The sequence below is a fragment of the Polypterus senegalus genome, chromosome 13, assembly GCF_016835505.1.
Source record: "Polypterus senegalus isolate Bchr_013 chromosome 13, ASM1683550v1, whole genome shotgun sequence".
Classification (NCBI taxonomy): domain Eukaryota; kingdom Metazoa; phylum Chordata; class Cladistia; order Polypteriformes; family Polypteridae; genus Polypterus; species Polypterus senegalus.
Genome location: NC_053166.1, coordinates 98,395,211 through 98,411,089, shown reverse-complemented (window position 1 = coordinate 98,411,089; position 15,879 = coordinate 98,395,211). Strand labels below are relative to the sequence as shown.

General features: G+C 37.3%; 1 protein-coding gene across 2 annotated transcripts in view; it reads left to right on the top strand.

Moving 5' to 3' along the window:
- LOC120542134 (properdin-like) overlaps nucleotides 1–15,879 on the top strand; it is a 153,645-nt gene that overhangs the window by 65,888 nt on the left and 71,878 nt on the right. For both annotated transcript variants that reach the window (XM_039774314.1, XM_039774313.1), the window contains exon 7: nucleotides 11,308–11,499. In XM_039774314.1, coding sequence (XP_039630248.1) covers nucleotides 11,308–11,499 — 192 coding nt within the window. The remainder of the gene's footprint in view (nucleotides 1–11,307; nucleotides 11,500–15,879) is intronic.

The following is a 15,879-nucleotide window of genomic DNA, read 5'->3' as shown; positions in this document are numbered from 1 at the left end:
AAAAAGTTTGGGAATTCTTTGGATTTTTGTTTATCATTGGCTGAGCTTTCAAAGTAGCAACTTCCTTTTAATATATGACATGCCTTATGGAAACAGTAGCATTTCAACAGTGACATTAAGTTTATTGGATTAACAGAAAATATGCAATATGCATCATAATAAAATTAGACAGGTGCTTAAATTTGGGCACCCCAACTGAGATATTACATCAGTACTTAGTTGTCTATAACAGCCTTTAGATGCCTCCTATAGCCTTTGATGAGTGTCTGGATTGTGGACGGAGGTATTTTTGACCATTCTTCTATACAAAATCTCTCCAGTTCAGTTGAATTTGATGGCTGCTGAGCATGGACAGCCTGCTTCAAATCATCCCATAGATTTTCGATGATATTCAAGTCAGGGGACTGTGACGGCCATTCCAGAACATTGTACTTCTCCCTCTGCGTGAATGCCTTTGTAGATTTTGAATTATGTTTTAGGGTCATTGTCTTGTTGGAATATCCAACCCCTGCGTAACTTCAACTTTGTGACTGATGCTTGAACATTATCCTGAAGAATTTGTTGATACAGGGTTGAATTCATCTGACCCTTGACTTCAACAAGGGCCCCAGTCTCTGAACTAGTCACACAGCCCCAGAGCATGATGGAACCTCCACCAAATTTGACAGTAGGTAGCAGGTGTTTTTGTTGGAATGCGGTGTTCTTCTTCAGCGATGCAAAGTGCTTTTTGTTATGACCAAATAACTCAATTTGTGTCTCATCAGTCCAAAGCACTTTGTTCCAAAATGAATCTGGCTTATCTAAATGAGCATTTGCATACAACAAGCAACTCTGTTTGTGACGTGAGTGCAGAAAGGGCTTCTTTCTCATCACCCTGTCATACAGATGTTCTTTGTGTAAATTGTGCTGAATAGTAGAACGATGTACAGATACACCATCTGCAGCAAGATGTTCTTGCAGGTCTTTGGAGGTGATCTGTGGGTTATCTGTAACCATTCTCACAATCCTACACATATGCCACTCCTGTATTTTTCTTGGCCTACCAGACCTGGGTTTAACAGCAACTGTGCCTGTGGCCTTCAATTTCCTGATTACATTCCTTGCAGTTGAAACTGACAGTTTATACTTCTGAGATAGCTTTTTGTAGCCTTCCCCTAATCTTTGTTTTCAGATCTTTTGAGAGGTGATTTGAGGATCCCATGCTGTCACTCTTCAGAGGAGAGTCAAAGGGAAGCACAACTTGCAATTGACCACCTTAAATACCTTTTCTCATGATTGGACACACCTGTCTATGAAGTTCAAGGTTTAACGAGCTAATCCAACCAATTTGGTGTTGCAAGTAATCAGTATTGAGCAGTTACATGCATTCAAATCAGCAAAATTACAAGGGGACCCAAATTTTTGCACAGCCAGTTTTTCACATTTGGGGGATAAGGGTAGTCTGTCAGTTCTGCGATCCAAATTCAAAGAGTTAGGTACCAAGCTGAGGAGCGGAACTGACAAGGTAGTCTTCTCCGAAGTTCTGCCTGTGCCACGCGCCAGTCCAGGTAAGATTGAGGAGATTAGAAGGCTTAACGTGTGGCTCAAATCTTGGTGCAGGGTAGAAGGGTATAGGTTTATGGGGCATTGGGACTCCTTTTGGAACAGATGGGACCTGTTCCGCCGTGACGGGTTACATCTGAACCGGAGGGGCACCAATGTATTGGGGAGGCATATGTGTAGGCTAGTTGAGGATTGTTTAAACTAGGGAATGGGGGGGCAGGGAGTTTAGGACAGGCCAGACTTAGATCTATACATGGAAGAACAAACAATGGTGTAGAAATAAAAATGCATAGTAATGTAAATTTTAAGCAAACACGTAAAGGTAGAAGGATTAACACATTAAAAATAGCTTGCCTTAATGCTAGAAGTATCAAAAATAAGGTAAGTGAGTTGGAGTTGTATGTAGCAGAGCATAATTATGATATTATAGCAATAGCGGAAACCTGGCTAAATAGCAAAGATGGGGATGAGTGTAACATATAAAGGGATACACATTTTTTAGGAAGAATAGACAGAACAGAAAAGGAGGTGGGGTTGCTGTTTATGCCAAACAGGGTTTAAATGTAAGTCATCTTCATTTGGATGATGAGCCCCATCTTAGTGAGGACATGTGGCTTCGCCTGGAAAATATTAGGGAAAAAGGTCTTATTTTAGGAGTGTGTTATAGACCACCCAATTCAGACAGTAATTTCAACACACATCTTTTTAGTAATATCAAAAAGGCAAGTTTACAGGGGGATATTATAGTCATGGGGGACTTTAATTATCCAAATATTAACTGGGATAACCTTGCAGATGGAGGAGCAAAAGAGCAGGAGTTTTTAGAAGTAATCAGCGACTGTTTTTTAACACAGCATGTTAAAGCACCAACAAGGGGTGAAGCCTGTCTGGATTTAGTATTCTGTAATAATCAGGATAGAATTAAGGGTGTAGAGGTGATTGAACCACTAGGGTCAAGTGACCATAATGTAATACAATTCTCAGTATTTTGTAAGAGTACAGATGCAAAGACTAAAATTGTTAAGATGAACTTTGGTAGGGCTAATTTTGAGCAGATGCGACAAAGTCTAAGTAGGATAGACTGGGTAAACTTTTAAATGTGGAGACAGTCGAGGAGCAGTGGAACAGGTTTACAAATGTTTTAAAAACAGGAAAAAACTGCTGTATAAGGCATATAAGATTAATGACTGCAAAGAGAACCGTAGCGCGTATGACAAAATGAGGGCAACCATTAAGAAGGATATCAGAGACGCTAAAAGACAGTTGGAGAGGAATATAGCAGATAAGGCGAAAGAAGACCCCAAGAGATTCTTTCAGTATTTTAGTAGTAAAAGAACAGTTAAGGAGGAGGTCAAGTTCATCAGGAATAGTAAATGGGAATTAAAAGATACAGACAATGAAATAGCAGATGCCCTAAACTTACATTTTTCTGAGGTGTTTACAAGTGAGCAAGTGGATAACCTCCCAGAGGTAAACGCAACTACTAAGGAGGTACTGAGGGATTTGGAAATTGTAGAGGGAGAAGTGCTGCTCAGATTAAATAAGATGAAATCAAACAAATCACCAGGCCCAGATAATATTTATCCTCGTGTTCTTAAGGAGGCTAGTGAGTACATATATAAACACTTGACACATATTTTTAGGAAGTCACTGTGCACTGGAGAGATTCCAAAGGACTGGAAAATGGCAAATATATCCCATTATATAAAAAGGGTGACAGGGCAGATCCAAGCAACTATAGGCCAGTAAGCATAACAAGCATCACAGGAAAATTAATGGAAGGAATTATTAAGGATAAGATTGAGCAACACATGGCAAGGACAGGAGTTATTCTGAACAGTCAGCATGGGTTCAGAAGAGGGAGGTTGTGTTTTACTAACATGTTGGAATTCTATGAGGAGGCAACAAAAGGATACAATCAAAGTGGAGCTTATGATATTATTTATCTGGACTTTCAGAAAGCATTTGATAAGGTGCCACATGAGAGGTTGGGCATCAAGTTAAAAGAAGTGGGAGTTCAGGGTGATGTTTTTAGATGGGTGCAGAATTGGCTCAAACACAGGAAGCAGAGGGTGATGGTGTGAGGAACCTCATCAGAACTGGCCGATGTCATGAGTGGTGTTCCACAGGGGTCAGTGCTAGGGCCACTGCTATTTTTAATATATATAAATGATTTAGATAGGAATATAAGTAACAAGCTGGTTAAGTTTGCAGATGATACCAAGATAGGTGGATTAGCAGATAATTTGGAATCCGTTATATCATTACAGAAGGACTTGGATAGCATACAGGCTTGTGCAGATTTGTGGCAGATGAAATTTAATGTCAGTAAATGTAAAGTATTACACATAGGAAGTAAAAATATTAGGTTTGAATACACAATGGGCGGTCGGAAAATCGAGAGTACACCTTATGAGAAGGATTTATGAGTCATAGTGGACTCCAAGCTATCAACTTCCCAACAGTGTTCAGAAGCCATTAAGAAGGCTAACAGAATGTTAGGATATATAACACGATCTGTGGAGTACAAGTCCAAGGAGGTTATGCTCAACCTTTATAATGCACTGGTGAGGCCTCATCTTGAGTACTGTGTGCAGTTTTGGTCTCCAGGCTACAAAAAGGACATAGCAGCACTAGAAAAGGTCCACAGGGGTTGAATTATGAGGAACGATTAAAAGAGCTGAGCCTTTACAGTTTAAGCAAAAGAAGATTAAGAGGTGACATGATTGAAGTGTTTAAAATTATGAAGGGAATTAGTACAGTGGATCGAGACTTGTATTTTAAAATGAGCTCATCAAGAACACAGGGACACAGTTGGAAACTTGTTAAGGGTAAATTTCGCACAAACATTAGGAAGTTTTTCTTTACACAAAGAACAATAGACACTTGGAATAAGCTACCAAGTAGTGTGGTAGACAGTAAGACGTTAGGGACTTTCAAAACTCGACTTGATGTTTTCTTGGAGGAAACAAGTGGATAGGACTGGCGAGCTTTGTTGGGCTGAATGGCCTGTTCTCGTCTAGATTGTTCTAATGTTCTAATGATTTAATTTAATACAACTAAATACTGCTTCACTAAAAATCATTGTTCGAAAAACACCCCAGTACTTAGCTGTTCCTAGGAAATGAAAAACATACCACTGTTATCTTTTTTGTTGAAAGTAAATTATTATGCAGGCTGTGAGGGGTTCCCAAACTTTTTCATATGACTGTAAGTTTGTTCCGCTTTTATTAGCAACATTTACAAAAGCTAGGGACGATAAAATTCTACCTCAAACTTTTTGCCAAGCATTAATTACCATCTTTCCTAAGCAAAATAAGGACTTATTACAATGTACATCATATAGACCAATCTCACTTCTGAATAATGATGTTAAGATACTCTCCAAAGTCCTAGCTAGAATGATTGAGAAATTGCTTCCTTTGGTAATATCACAAGACCAAATCGGATTTATTAAAGGCAGACGCTTAACTTCTAATCTTAGATGCCTGTTTAATGTAATATATTCACCCACAAAGTATAACACCCCGGAGATGATATTCTCGTTGGATGATATGGTTGAATGGAACTACCTTTTCACTTCATTGGAAAAATGTGGGTTTGGCCCGAACATTTGTGCATGGATCAAACTACTGTATACTAGTCCAGAAGCTTCAGTTTATATTAACAACATTATTTCAGACTACAGTAATCCCTCGCTATATTGCGCTTCGACTTTCGCGGCTTCACTCTATCGCGGATTTTAAATGTAAGCACATCTAAATATATATCACGGATTTTTGCTGGTTCGCTTTTTGCGGACAATGGGTCTTTTAATTTAGGTTACATGCTTCCTCAGTTTGATTGCCCAGTTGATTTCATACAAGGGACGCTATTGGCGGATGGCTTAGAAGCTACCCAATCAGAGCATGTATTACATATTAACTAAAACTCCTCAATGCTATAAGATATGCTTCCCGTGTGGCGCTTGTTTTGTTTGCTTCTCTCTGTCTCTCTCACTCTCTCTGCCTGACGGAGGGGGTGTGAGCAGAGGGGGCTGTTTACACAGTGGCTGTTTGCCTAGAAGATAGGACGCCCCTATACAAAATGCCGCTTTATTTTCGGTGCTTCTGTATACTTAAAAGCACGTATTGATTTTTTGATTGTTTGCTTTTCTTAGCGAGCGCTATCTCTGACATTATCTGCTCTTCACGGTGCTCCTTTGAAGATAAGATATGTTTGCATTCTTTTAATTGTGAGAAAGAACTGCCATCTCTGTCTTGTAATGAAGCACAGTTTAAACGTTTGACTAAAGGGTGTTATTTCATGTCTAGAGGGCTCTAATAATGTTAACAGTGTGGGAGAGTTTATAAGGGCTTAAAATATATAAAAATAACCATACAAACATATGGTTTCTACTTCGCGGACTTTCACCTATCGCGGGGGGGTCTGGAACGCAACCCCCGCGATCGAGGAGGGATTACTGTACTACAAACTGGACCATGGTACTAGACAAGGATGCCCCTTGTCACCACTGCTTTTTGCAATCGCCATTGAGCCACTGGCAGTTCACTTTTAAAATGTTTATGAGATAAAGGTGATTATCAGAGAAGGACTTGAACGGAAAATTTCACTATATGCAGATGATATGGTACTGTATATATCAGATCCACAAAATACTGTGCCTGCAGTCCTAACAGCATTAACAGAATTTCAAAAGATTTCTGGTCTCAGAATTAATTTGAATAAAACTGTACTCTTTTCAATGAACTCTCAAGCACACAATATTAGATTGGACACCTTCCCTTTTATTATCACAGATCAGTTTAAATACCTATGGGTAAACATAACAAGTAAAGATAAAGCTCTTTATCAACAAAATGTTGCTGTCAGCATAGAAAGAATTAAGCAAGACTTGCATAGACGGTCTTCATCTTTCATCTCACTTTAGCTGGTAGAATTAACACTGTCAAGATGAATATCCTTCATAAGCTTCTTTTTCTATTTGAAAACATTCCAATATACATAAATAAATCATTTTTTAAGAAGTTAGATTAAATCACAACCTAATTTATTTGGAATTCAAAACATCCACGTTTCTAAAGGGCGACCCTACAAAGACTTAAGGCAGAAAGTGGCATGACTTTACCTAACTTTCAATTTTATTACTAGGTGTCAAATATACACGCTATAAAAACCTGGATATTGACACAAATAGATGAACAGACACAGGCTTGGTCAGCAATAGAAATATAATCCTGCAGTACTTCTTGATATTCCTTGCTTTGTACCCCAATAAATATAAGTCATCGACAGTGTACTAACAACCCAATAGTGCTTCATTCACTCAGAATATGGAACCAATATAGCAAGTACTTCAAGATAGAGAAGCTTTTATCTGTGGCACCTCTACATTATAACCACCTTTTTTCACCCTCTATGCAGGTTTAATGTCTGGAAAACATTCAGGATTAAATAACTTGGAGATCTGTACATACACAGATGCTTTGCATTCTACAAACAATTACACTCCAAATTCAACTTTCCAGCAACACATTCCTTTCACTACCCCCAAATTAGAAACTTTACTAAACAAAATCTCTCCAATTTTCCTCAGCTGCCACCTACCTCTATTCCGGAGAATACTGATAAGTTCTGAGAATTCAAACAGCATTTATGCAATATATAAAAACATTTAACACTAGAATTATCCAGAGCCTACAAAAAAACTCATAGATCCGCCCCACCTTAAATCACTTCGCACCTCTCCAACAGCGTCTTTTGTCCTGTAAATATGTCGATAAGCAGCAAGCAGCCTACTATCACATCCCCCCAACTGCCACACAGTTTTCTCAGCTCAAGTCTGTTTACCTGCGTGTTAGTTGCTTAGAGTTGTATAGAGTGAGAAGTCAAGCAAAATTACACCTTTTATAAATACTATATCGTTACTTGGAATACATGCATTTCATGTGTGTTTTGTGTCTACGACATTCTATGTAAACACATTGTTAAAACAAAAATGTTTTTCATATTTTAGTAATAATTGACAAAATGTAGACAAGAAGTGTATAATGTGTGAAACCTGAAGTTCAAATATCAAATAAACACTTTCACAAAAAGTACAAATATAACAGAACAAATGCACTTCTATTCAAGAATATAACTACAGAAAAAGAACCCATGTTAGGGTGCGACATCAACACGCATTTGCTACGACCACTTCGGTGGCGCAATGGTATCAACTGTTAACTGATAATCAATCAATATGATACTTATAAAGGTTAGCTTTGGTTTTATTTTATTCAGTTTTATTCTCTCAGTTGCGTTCACGATCCCACCCCCCATCTGACACATTCACGTTCAGCTATAGACTCTCCATTCTAGTGTTTAGATCTGGATGGTGCATGTAGCCAAAACATTAACATTTATATGTTACTTACATACATGTAAAAGCCAGATGTTATTTACCTTTATTTTTTTACTTACTTCCTACAGCGTACAGTCACAAGTGTGTTTGATCGACATGCTCAAAAAATACGTGTAATACCATGAAAAGTGCCTGCTGACACTTTAGTATGCAAGCAATGGTACGAGAATGCAATCAGACTTCTTTTTTGGTCACATACACCATCCAGATCTAAACATTAGCATGGAGAGTCGCTTGCGTACTGAAGAGTCTACAGCTGCAGGTGGAAGCTGCTGTCGCTGTATTTTGTATGTAAGAGCCAGATCTAATGTTATTTACTCATTTACCTTTATTTATTTGCTTACTTCCTGCAATGTAAAGTCACAAGTAGACTGCAGACTGTGGTCTCGAACCAGTGACGTTTTGATTATCAGTCAATAGTTGATATTGCGGCACGGTGGCGCAGTGGTAGTGCTGCTGCCTTGCAGTTAGGAGGCCCGGGTTTGCTTCCCGGGTCCTCCCTGTGTGGCGTTTTCATGTTCTCCCTGTGTTGTGGGTTTCCTCCCAAAGACATGCCAGTTAGGTGGATTGGTGATTTTAAATTGGGCTTGGTGTTTGTGTGTGTCCTGTGGTGGGTTGGCACCCGGCCCAGGATTGGTTCTTTCCTTGTGCCCTGTGTTGGCTGGGATTGGCTCCAGCAGACCCCTGTGACCCTGTGTTTGGATTCAGCAGGTTGGAAAATGGATGGATAGTTATTCATTTTTCCTAGTATTAAAGTTTTACTCTGTTGGCCTAGCTCTTTTTCTCATGAGTGGGGGTTGATTTGATTTGAACCTAGTTTTGTAAAACATGACTTGCTTGTATGGAATGTTTTTTGATTTTAAATAAATTTAAGAAAATTAAAAAAAATAAAATAAAATGACAGCTTATTTGTGTGAATCCTGAAAGAAAACTTATCTTTAAGGAATTGATTACCAAAATGAAAATAGCATTTGTGGCATCAGAAAATGAGTCAGAGAAAACCACACCCATGGGGGTGAAAGGCTGCATAGCTGGGTTTCTTTTTATATGGATGAATCAAACAAAATGGTTTGTTTACTGATTTACTCCTTTCTGAAGTGACATTGATATACTGTGCAATTTCAAGATATGGATTAATGTCCAATAACAGTCTTGCCTAGAAAAATAAACATTCTTTTTGTAAGCTAAAGGTTTTTTTCATATTTTGACCATGGTATCATTCATTAATGTTCTAAGCTAACAGACAATGTATTTTTAAAATATATTTAAAAAATTTCACAATAAGCTGTTTCAGACTTCCTAGAGCTGTCCTCTTAGAATTGTGTGCTGAATTGTAACCTACATTACTGAGACCATCACACTGAAATCACATGATTCCATGTTCTATTACAGGTTTTAACAGCCACAGGGAATTTGGTGACAGGTGCTTTTGAGCATGAATTGACTGACTGGTCAGAAATCTCACAGTCATCTCTGAGCCATGTCATGCCATCTGTATGGGGTGTTGTAATTATGATGCTTCTCAGATACATCCTATTTTGTTATGGTCAGGTCGAGCAAGCCAAGATCAAAAGGAAATTTGTTGCAATTACTGATTTTTACCAATAAAAGTATGAATTTGATTCTGTAATCAGAAAGCACTTTCATTAATGAAATATAAAACTAATATGTGATGCTCAAATAGCATACATACTAAGGCAATTAGCATTGAACATATACAATAGGCTATATTACAAATATTGAAGACAGCTGTATTGAGAGAACATGTTAATAATCTGTGATATAATAAATTCAATAACAATAGAATGTGACTGGTGCATCATTGAAATGTGCAATGAAACAGAATTTTCTGTTCACTTCATTGTCCTGCCTCCTGGAATTGCTAAAATGGCAACAACAAAAAAGTCTATGTAAGACTTATGGATGCTTGAAATTTGCCATATCATTAAGCCGATTATCATGCCAAGTTTGTGTTATATATATGCAGCGTTTTGAAATGCCACTGGCCATTTCTGAGCATAGGTACCATTTATACTGTACATGAGGCTTCAAGACTTCAGAGAACTTTAACACTGCATGTAATGTTATTTTGGAAATAGTATGTAAAAGAGACTGGTAAGCTTGTTGGGCTAAATGGAAATTTTCTTTTTTATATCTTTTATTGAATTTATTAAATACATGTAACATTCCATACAATCAAGTCAAACTTAACAAAACTAAATTCAATTCAACCCACCCAAAAAGAGGAAGGCCAACAGCCAGAGTAAAACTTTGAGAGTAGTAAAGAGAGAATGAAGTCCTTCTCCACAGTATAAATGCCTATTCTAAAATGTTATTGATTAAATCCTACCAGGTTTAAAAAAACTTTTGAACAGATACTGAAGTGAGAATTTTTTTCCAATTTTAAACAGTGTATAAAATCAGTTATCCACTGACTTAAAAGAGGTGGGCTAGGATTCCACTGTAAGCCTAACTAGGAATACACCAAACACAGCTGTTAATGGATTAGGTGTGATTGCGACACCATAGGCATTTAAAAATGTTTGTCCAGAATGATGCCAATTTGGTACACGGCCAAAACATGTGGCCTAATGAGGCTGGAGCTCGATTGCAACATTCGCAGGTTGGATCTTGCCCTGGAAACATTTTCAACAATTTTAAACAAGATACATGTGCTCCATAAAAGATTTTAAGTTAAATAATTGAATGCTTTGTGTATATGGAGCTAGAGTGAATTCTGTGCATGTGCAGGATGCTTTCACCTCCTTTTCTGAAATGTTGAGTGAGATATCTTTTTCCAACTGTACTCTGGGATCTTTAAAAGAAAGGGACTTTAAAATGGTTTTTATATATAATTGAAATGTTGTCCTGATCAATATTTCTTCTGGAACAGAAATAGGTTGAAAGTGAGGGAAATTGGGCAGATTTCATTTAGTAAAGTTTCTAAATTGGAGATAGTGGAAAAATTGTGTTAATGGGAAGCTAAATTTGGAGTGTAATTGTTCGCTAAATGGAAATTTTCTATTATTCAAATGTTCTAAAGTCAAAATCCATTTTGTTTCACAGGTCACTTACTATATATGACTACAAGTGTAGCACCTGTGCATCATTTTAGTTTTTATTTTATCAGCCTGAATTTTTTAAGAGTGAATTCTCAGTTTCTTTAAGAACCATGTTAATTTGTATCATCTCTTTTTATTGATGCTTTTCTATAATGTTTTTGTTTAATATACTATATTACACATTTGTATTTTACTTTTCAAAATTGTTTAGTCAAGTCATAGTTATTAATGTTATATTATTCATATATTTATAACTTTTTAAATTAAAATTCCAAAATATAAATTTTCTTTTTTTAGTTGATGGTCGTTGGACTGAATGGGAAGAGTGGTCTGAATGCAAGAGACATGGAAGAAGAAATATTTCTTGTTCTGCCGTTGCTGGCATGCAGTCTCGTACTCGATCATGTGTTGGCAGAGAGTTTGAGGGTAACTTCTGTGATGGAGACTCATCTGATAATCGAGGATGTTATAATATAGAAGGCTGTTCAAGTAAGTAAAAAAATCATATCCTTGTTGTTTTCTTTATGTGCTTTACATTTTTCTTAGTCTTTCTAAAATAGCAAATGTTATTTATTAAAATTCATTATCACTGTATGCTACAGCTCATCCTAGAAAGGACTGGTTAAAATCAGTAACCATGTCGACAGGATACCTGTACATAATCTATGAAAGCAAAGCCTAGGAAAAGATTATATGTGAACTAAAAAAATGAATTCTTCAATTAATACAACTATGCTTACACAGAGATAGCAACGCTGTTCGCATCGTTGTTTGCTTTAAACAGTTAAAACAATACCATAGTATTTTAATTCAGCTTAGTCATAATGGCCTCATATATGTGTAGAATAAAATTCAGTCAGCTTTTTAATTTTTTTTATATATGCATTTGTTAATAATCAGTATTCAGTGTCACAAAAAATTATTTGAATATTAAAGCATGTGTCTATAAAGACAATGCGCAAGAAAATATTCTATAAAGGTTTGCAAAAAGAATTTCGAATATAAAATTTTAGTTATTTCATGATGTAGCAGTGCTCTGCCTTCTGTATGTCAACAGAGTTATCAGGTTATATGAACATTAACGATTCTAAGGAACATTTATACATTACTAACACTATACCAGAGCTTTTATACTGATGATCTTGTCCTCATTTTGAAAAAGTTATGAAAGTATGAGAATGTTTTGACAAGATTAATCAACAGCACTGGTGGGATCAGCACTATTACTATTGGAGAGGAAATGTCAGATTATTATTAGAATAAGCTACAACACCTAATCACATGAAAGAAAATTCTACAATTCATAAAGAAAATTAAAGGTTGAATAAATATTTTAATGTGTAAATTCAACTATTTGCAAAAAAAAAGAAAAACTACTGTGATGTTCGGTCATATGCATATTACAAATTTAGCCTGTCAGTTGTACTAAATACTGTATAATATTAAGCTTAAATTTGTAATGCATCTAAATTGCAAAAGTTTAATATTTTTCACAGTAACATTCACTTTCCAGCATCAAGATATTATTATCATAGTTTAGTTGCTTTATTGTTTTATGTTACATAGATATTTGAATTGTTTTTTTGCACTTGCCCTCAGTACAGTAGGCAAACACACACTACATGTAATAAAGGAGAACTGGAATAATTGGGTAAAAGGGTCCATTTATAAGATTGGCCAGCCTAGCACCGATTCAGCTGTAGAATGACCAATTGGGGGGAGGTAGATTGTTGTCCGATGTCTTCAGGACTCTGAACAAATCTCTACCCTCATATGTGATAGTTCTATATTTAGTGAGTGATATAATCTGTTCTAGCATTTTGCTTTTTAGTTTATACTATTGTATTATAATTATTGCCACCTAGTTCTGTGAAGAGGACTACTTGTGTTCTGTTCTGTGTACAGGCAGTGCCCAGCTTACGTACAAGAGAGGGACTGTAGATTTGTTCTTAAGTTGAATTTGTATGTAAGTCGGAACAGGTACATTAATTTAATAAATGCTATTGTTGACCGACTGTAACCAAGTGCAACCGTAATCAAGTGCTCTGCCAATGATGATGGAGTTTCACCTCTCTGACCTTTTTATTATTTCTACTTTATTTTCCATGGTGATGGTTTTTTGATGCTTATACCAGCACTTGCGTCAGATTTGTGTTTCAGAGACATTGTTGAAGGGTGAAGACAAAAGGTTAAGAGGAGCTCTTCTGCACAGCACTGTACATGCTATCACAGCAGGAAGGCACCTGTTGTTAGCACGTCTGGTGTACTAACGAGAGACAGCTTCCTGCTATGTAAGTAATAGTACAAGCAGGCTTGCTATTAAGAATGAACAGGGGCAGCAAGAGGCGGTTCACCACCCGCCCACCACACAGTCACCTCCACTTGCATACAGTATGCTGCCTGCAGTGTTAGCCCACCGAGAGTGAACAGGGTGCGGCCAAAGGCGGGTAGTGAATCGCCCACCACTGCACCCATTCAACAGGAAGCCACCCGAGGCACACTATAATGCTGCCCCCCGCCGCCCCATTCACCCTCAATGGCCTATGTTCAGCCACAACCGGGTCACTGCTTGCAGCATCACCAGCTGCCCACAAAGAACAAATGGGGGGCCATTCAAGGGACAATGCAAGGCTGTATGGTGGGTGGGCAGTGAAACACTCCATTCAGCCTCTGTCCAGTCAGGAGCAGTAGCTGCGGCGGCATGGTGGGCGTGAGGGAACCGCTCCCCTCCGCCCCATCAAGCCTCCGTCCTGCACACGAGCGCTTGCCACGCACCCAGCCACCCACCTAGAATGAATCAACCGGAGCCACCCGAGGGACACTACACTGCACGAGCAGCGAAACCGCCCCCCTCCAGCCTCCGTCCAGCCACCGCTTGCAGCTTCCCCAGGCCGGAGATGACGGAGCGGCAGTCACTGAGGAGCCTGTATCGTGTCCCCCAGACAGATGAAGGAGCGGCTGCAGCGCAGTTTGTAAGTTGTATGTCGGATGTCCATAACTCGGGGACTACCTGTATTGTATTTACCCCATTTTTGACACCCACTGCACGCCTACCTATCTGAGTTGCCTTTCCAGGACGTTTTCCATTTTTTTTTTCTTTTTTTGCCTGTTAAAATCTGTTGTGGCACTCCTTGTGTGATTTTGGGCTATACAAAAAATAAATTTGTTGTTGCTGATGTTATACATTCAATACACCCTAAAAATGGCTAGATACTTTATTAATCCCAAGGGGAAATGGACTGTATTCAACAGTCCTTCAGTGATAACTTTGATAATTCCATTAGGCAAACTAACAATGGAAACCAAAAGAAGCCAGCCATGCTGACAATGAAGAAAACCACATTATTTACAATTATCCATTAGAAATTAACTTTTTTTTCACCATCTATCAAAATGATGTGACTAGCAGGTCAGAGGAGGCAGCTATAGTTGGACACATGTTGCAACCAAGTTGATTCACTGGATGACTTGTGAGTTTAGAGGTGCTGTAGTATACTTAGTAAGCCACCTTCTTTGTGCAACAAAAGGCAACAGTGAAAAATGAGCACACACAGCAAATATTTTCTGATCCAGACACTTCGATTGTTGCCTAGAGATTCAAAGAAACATGCGTCTTCAACAATGTCATATCATGGTCTCTTCCTCTTTTTCTGTCTCTTCCAGTGTCTGTAAAGACTGCTTTATTTGATGATTTTCAGTGCTAGGATTGGGGAAGTGTAGAGAAACCCAGTTAGATCAATGCATACAATAGTTTAATTACTTCATTAGTATAAGCAAGGCAAGTTTAGGTGACTGTAACCATTGTTTCAGACTGAAAGAAACATACATTTTAGTAATTAGAAAAGCAGAAATAACACACAAAACAAAAATAAAGACTCAATGTTTATATCTTACCATGTTAACACAAGAAAACATGAAGTTTGCCTTCTCATCCAATAACAGAAATTGAATTAAGCATAAAATAGAGACAAGAGGGGTTAGACCTTACACAGAAATTCTAAAATGTTTATATTGTGTGAAATAAAAATAATGTTTGTTAACTATTTCAAGCAGTTTTATAGTATGTTTTATCCAAAATGGTTACATTATACATGAGCAAACCTCTATACTTTTTGATTTTTTTAATTATCTCTAATATTCCAAACTAGCAGAATACCCGCGCTTCGCAGCGGAGAAGTAGTGTGTTAAAGAAGGTATGAAAAAGAAAAGGAAAAATTTTAAAAATAACGTAACATGATTGTTAATGTAATTGTTTTGTCATTGATATGAGTGTTGTTCTCATATCTATATATATATATATATATATATATATATATATATATATATATATATATATATATATATATATATATATATATATATATATAAATAGAGCAAAATACCAGCTTGGCAGCGAGAAGTAGTGAGTTAAAGAAGGAAGAGAAACAAAAGGAAACATTTTGAAAATAACGTAACATGATTGTCAATGTAATTGTTTTGTCACTGTTATGATTGTCGCTGTGATATATATATAGCAAAATACCAGCCTTAGCGATGTCGTGTGTTAAAGAAGTTATGAAAACAAAAGGAAACATTTTAAAAATAATGTAGCGTGATTGTCAAAGTAATTGTTTTGTGTATTTGGCAGCAGCGTCACGAAGTTGTTTTAGTCTAGCTGCATCAGAAAATGTACCACTGACGTCTGACCGCCTCCTTTTTACTGTTTTCTCACAGCTTGGATTGCTACTGTCATAATGGGTTTGAGTCTATATATATATATATATATATATATATATATATATATATATATATATATATATATATATATATATTCTTGGACCTCCTCCTCCTCCTCACAAGCTTCGTCTCCTTCCTCCCAACTCTGGCTCT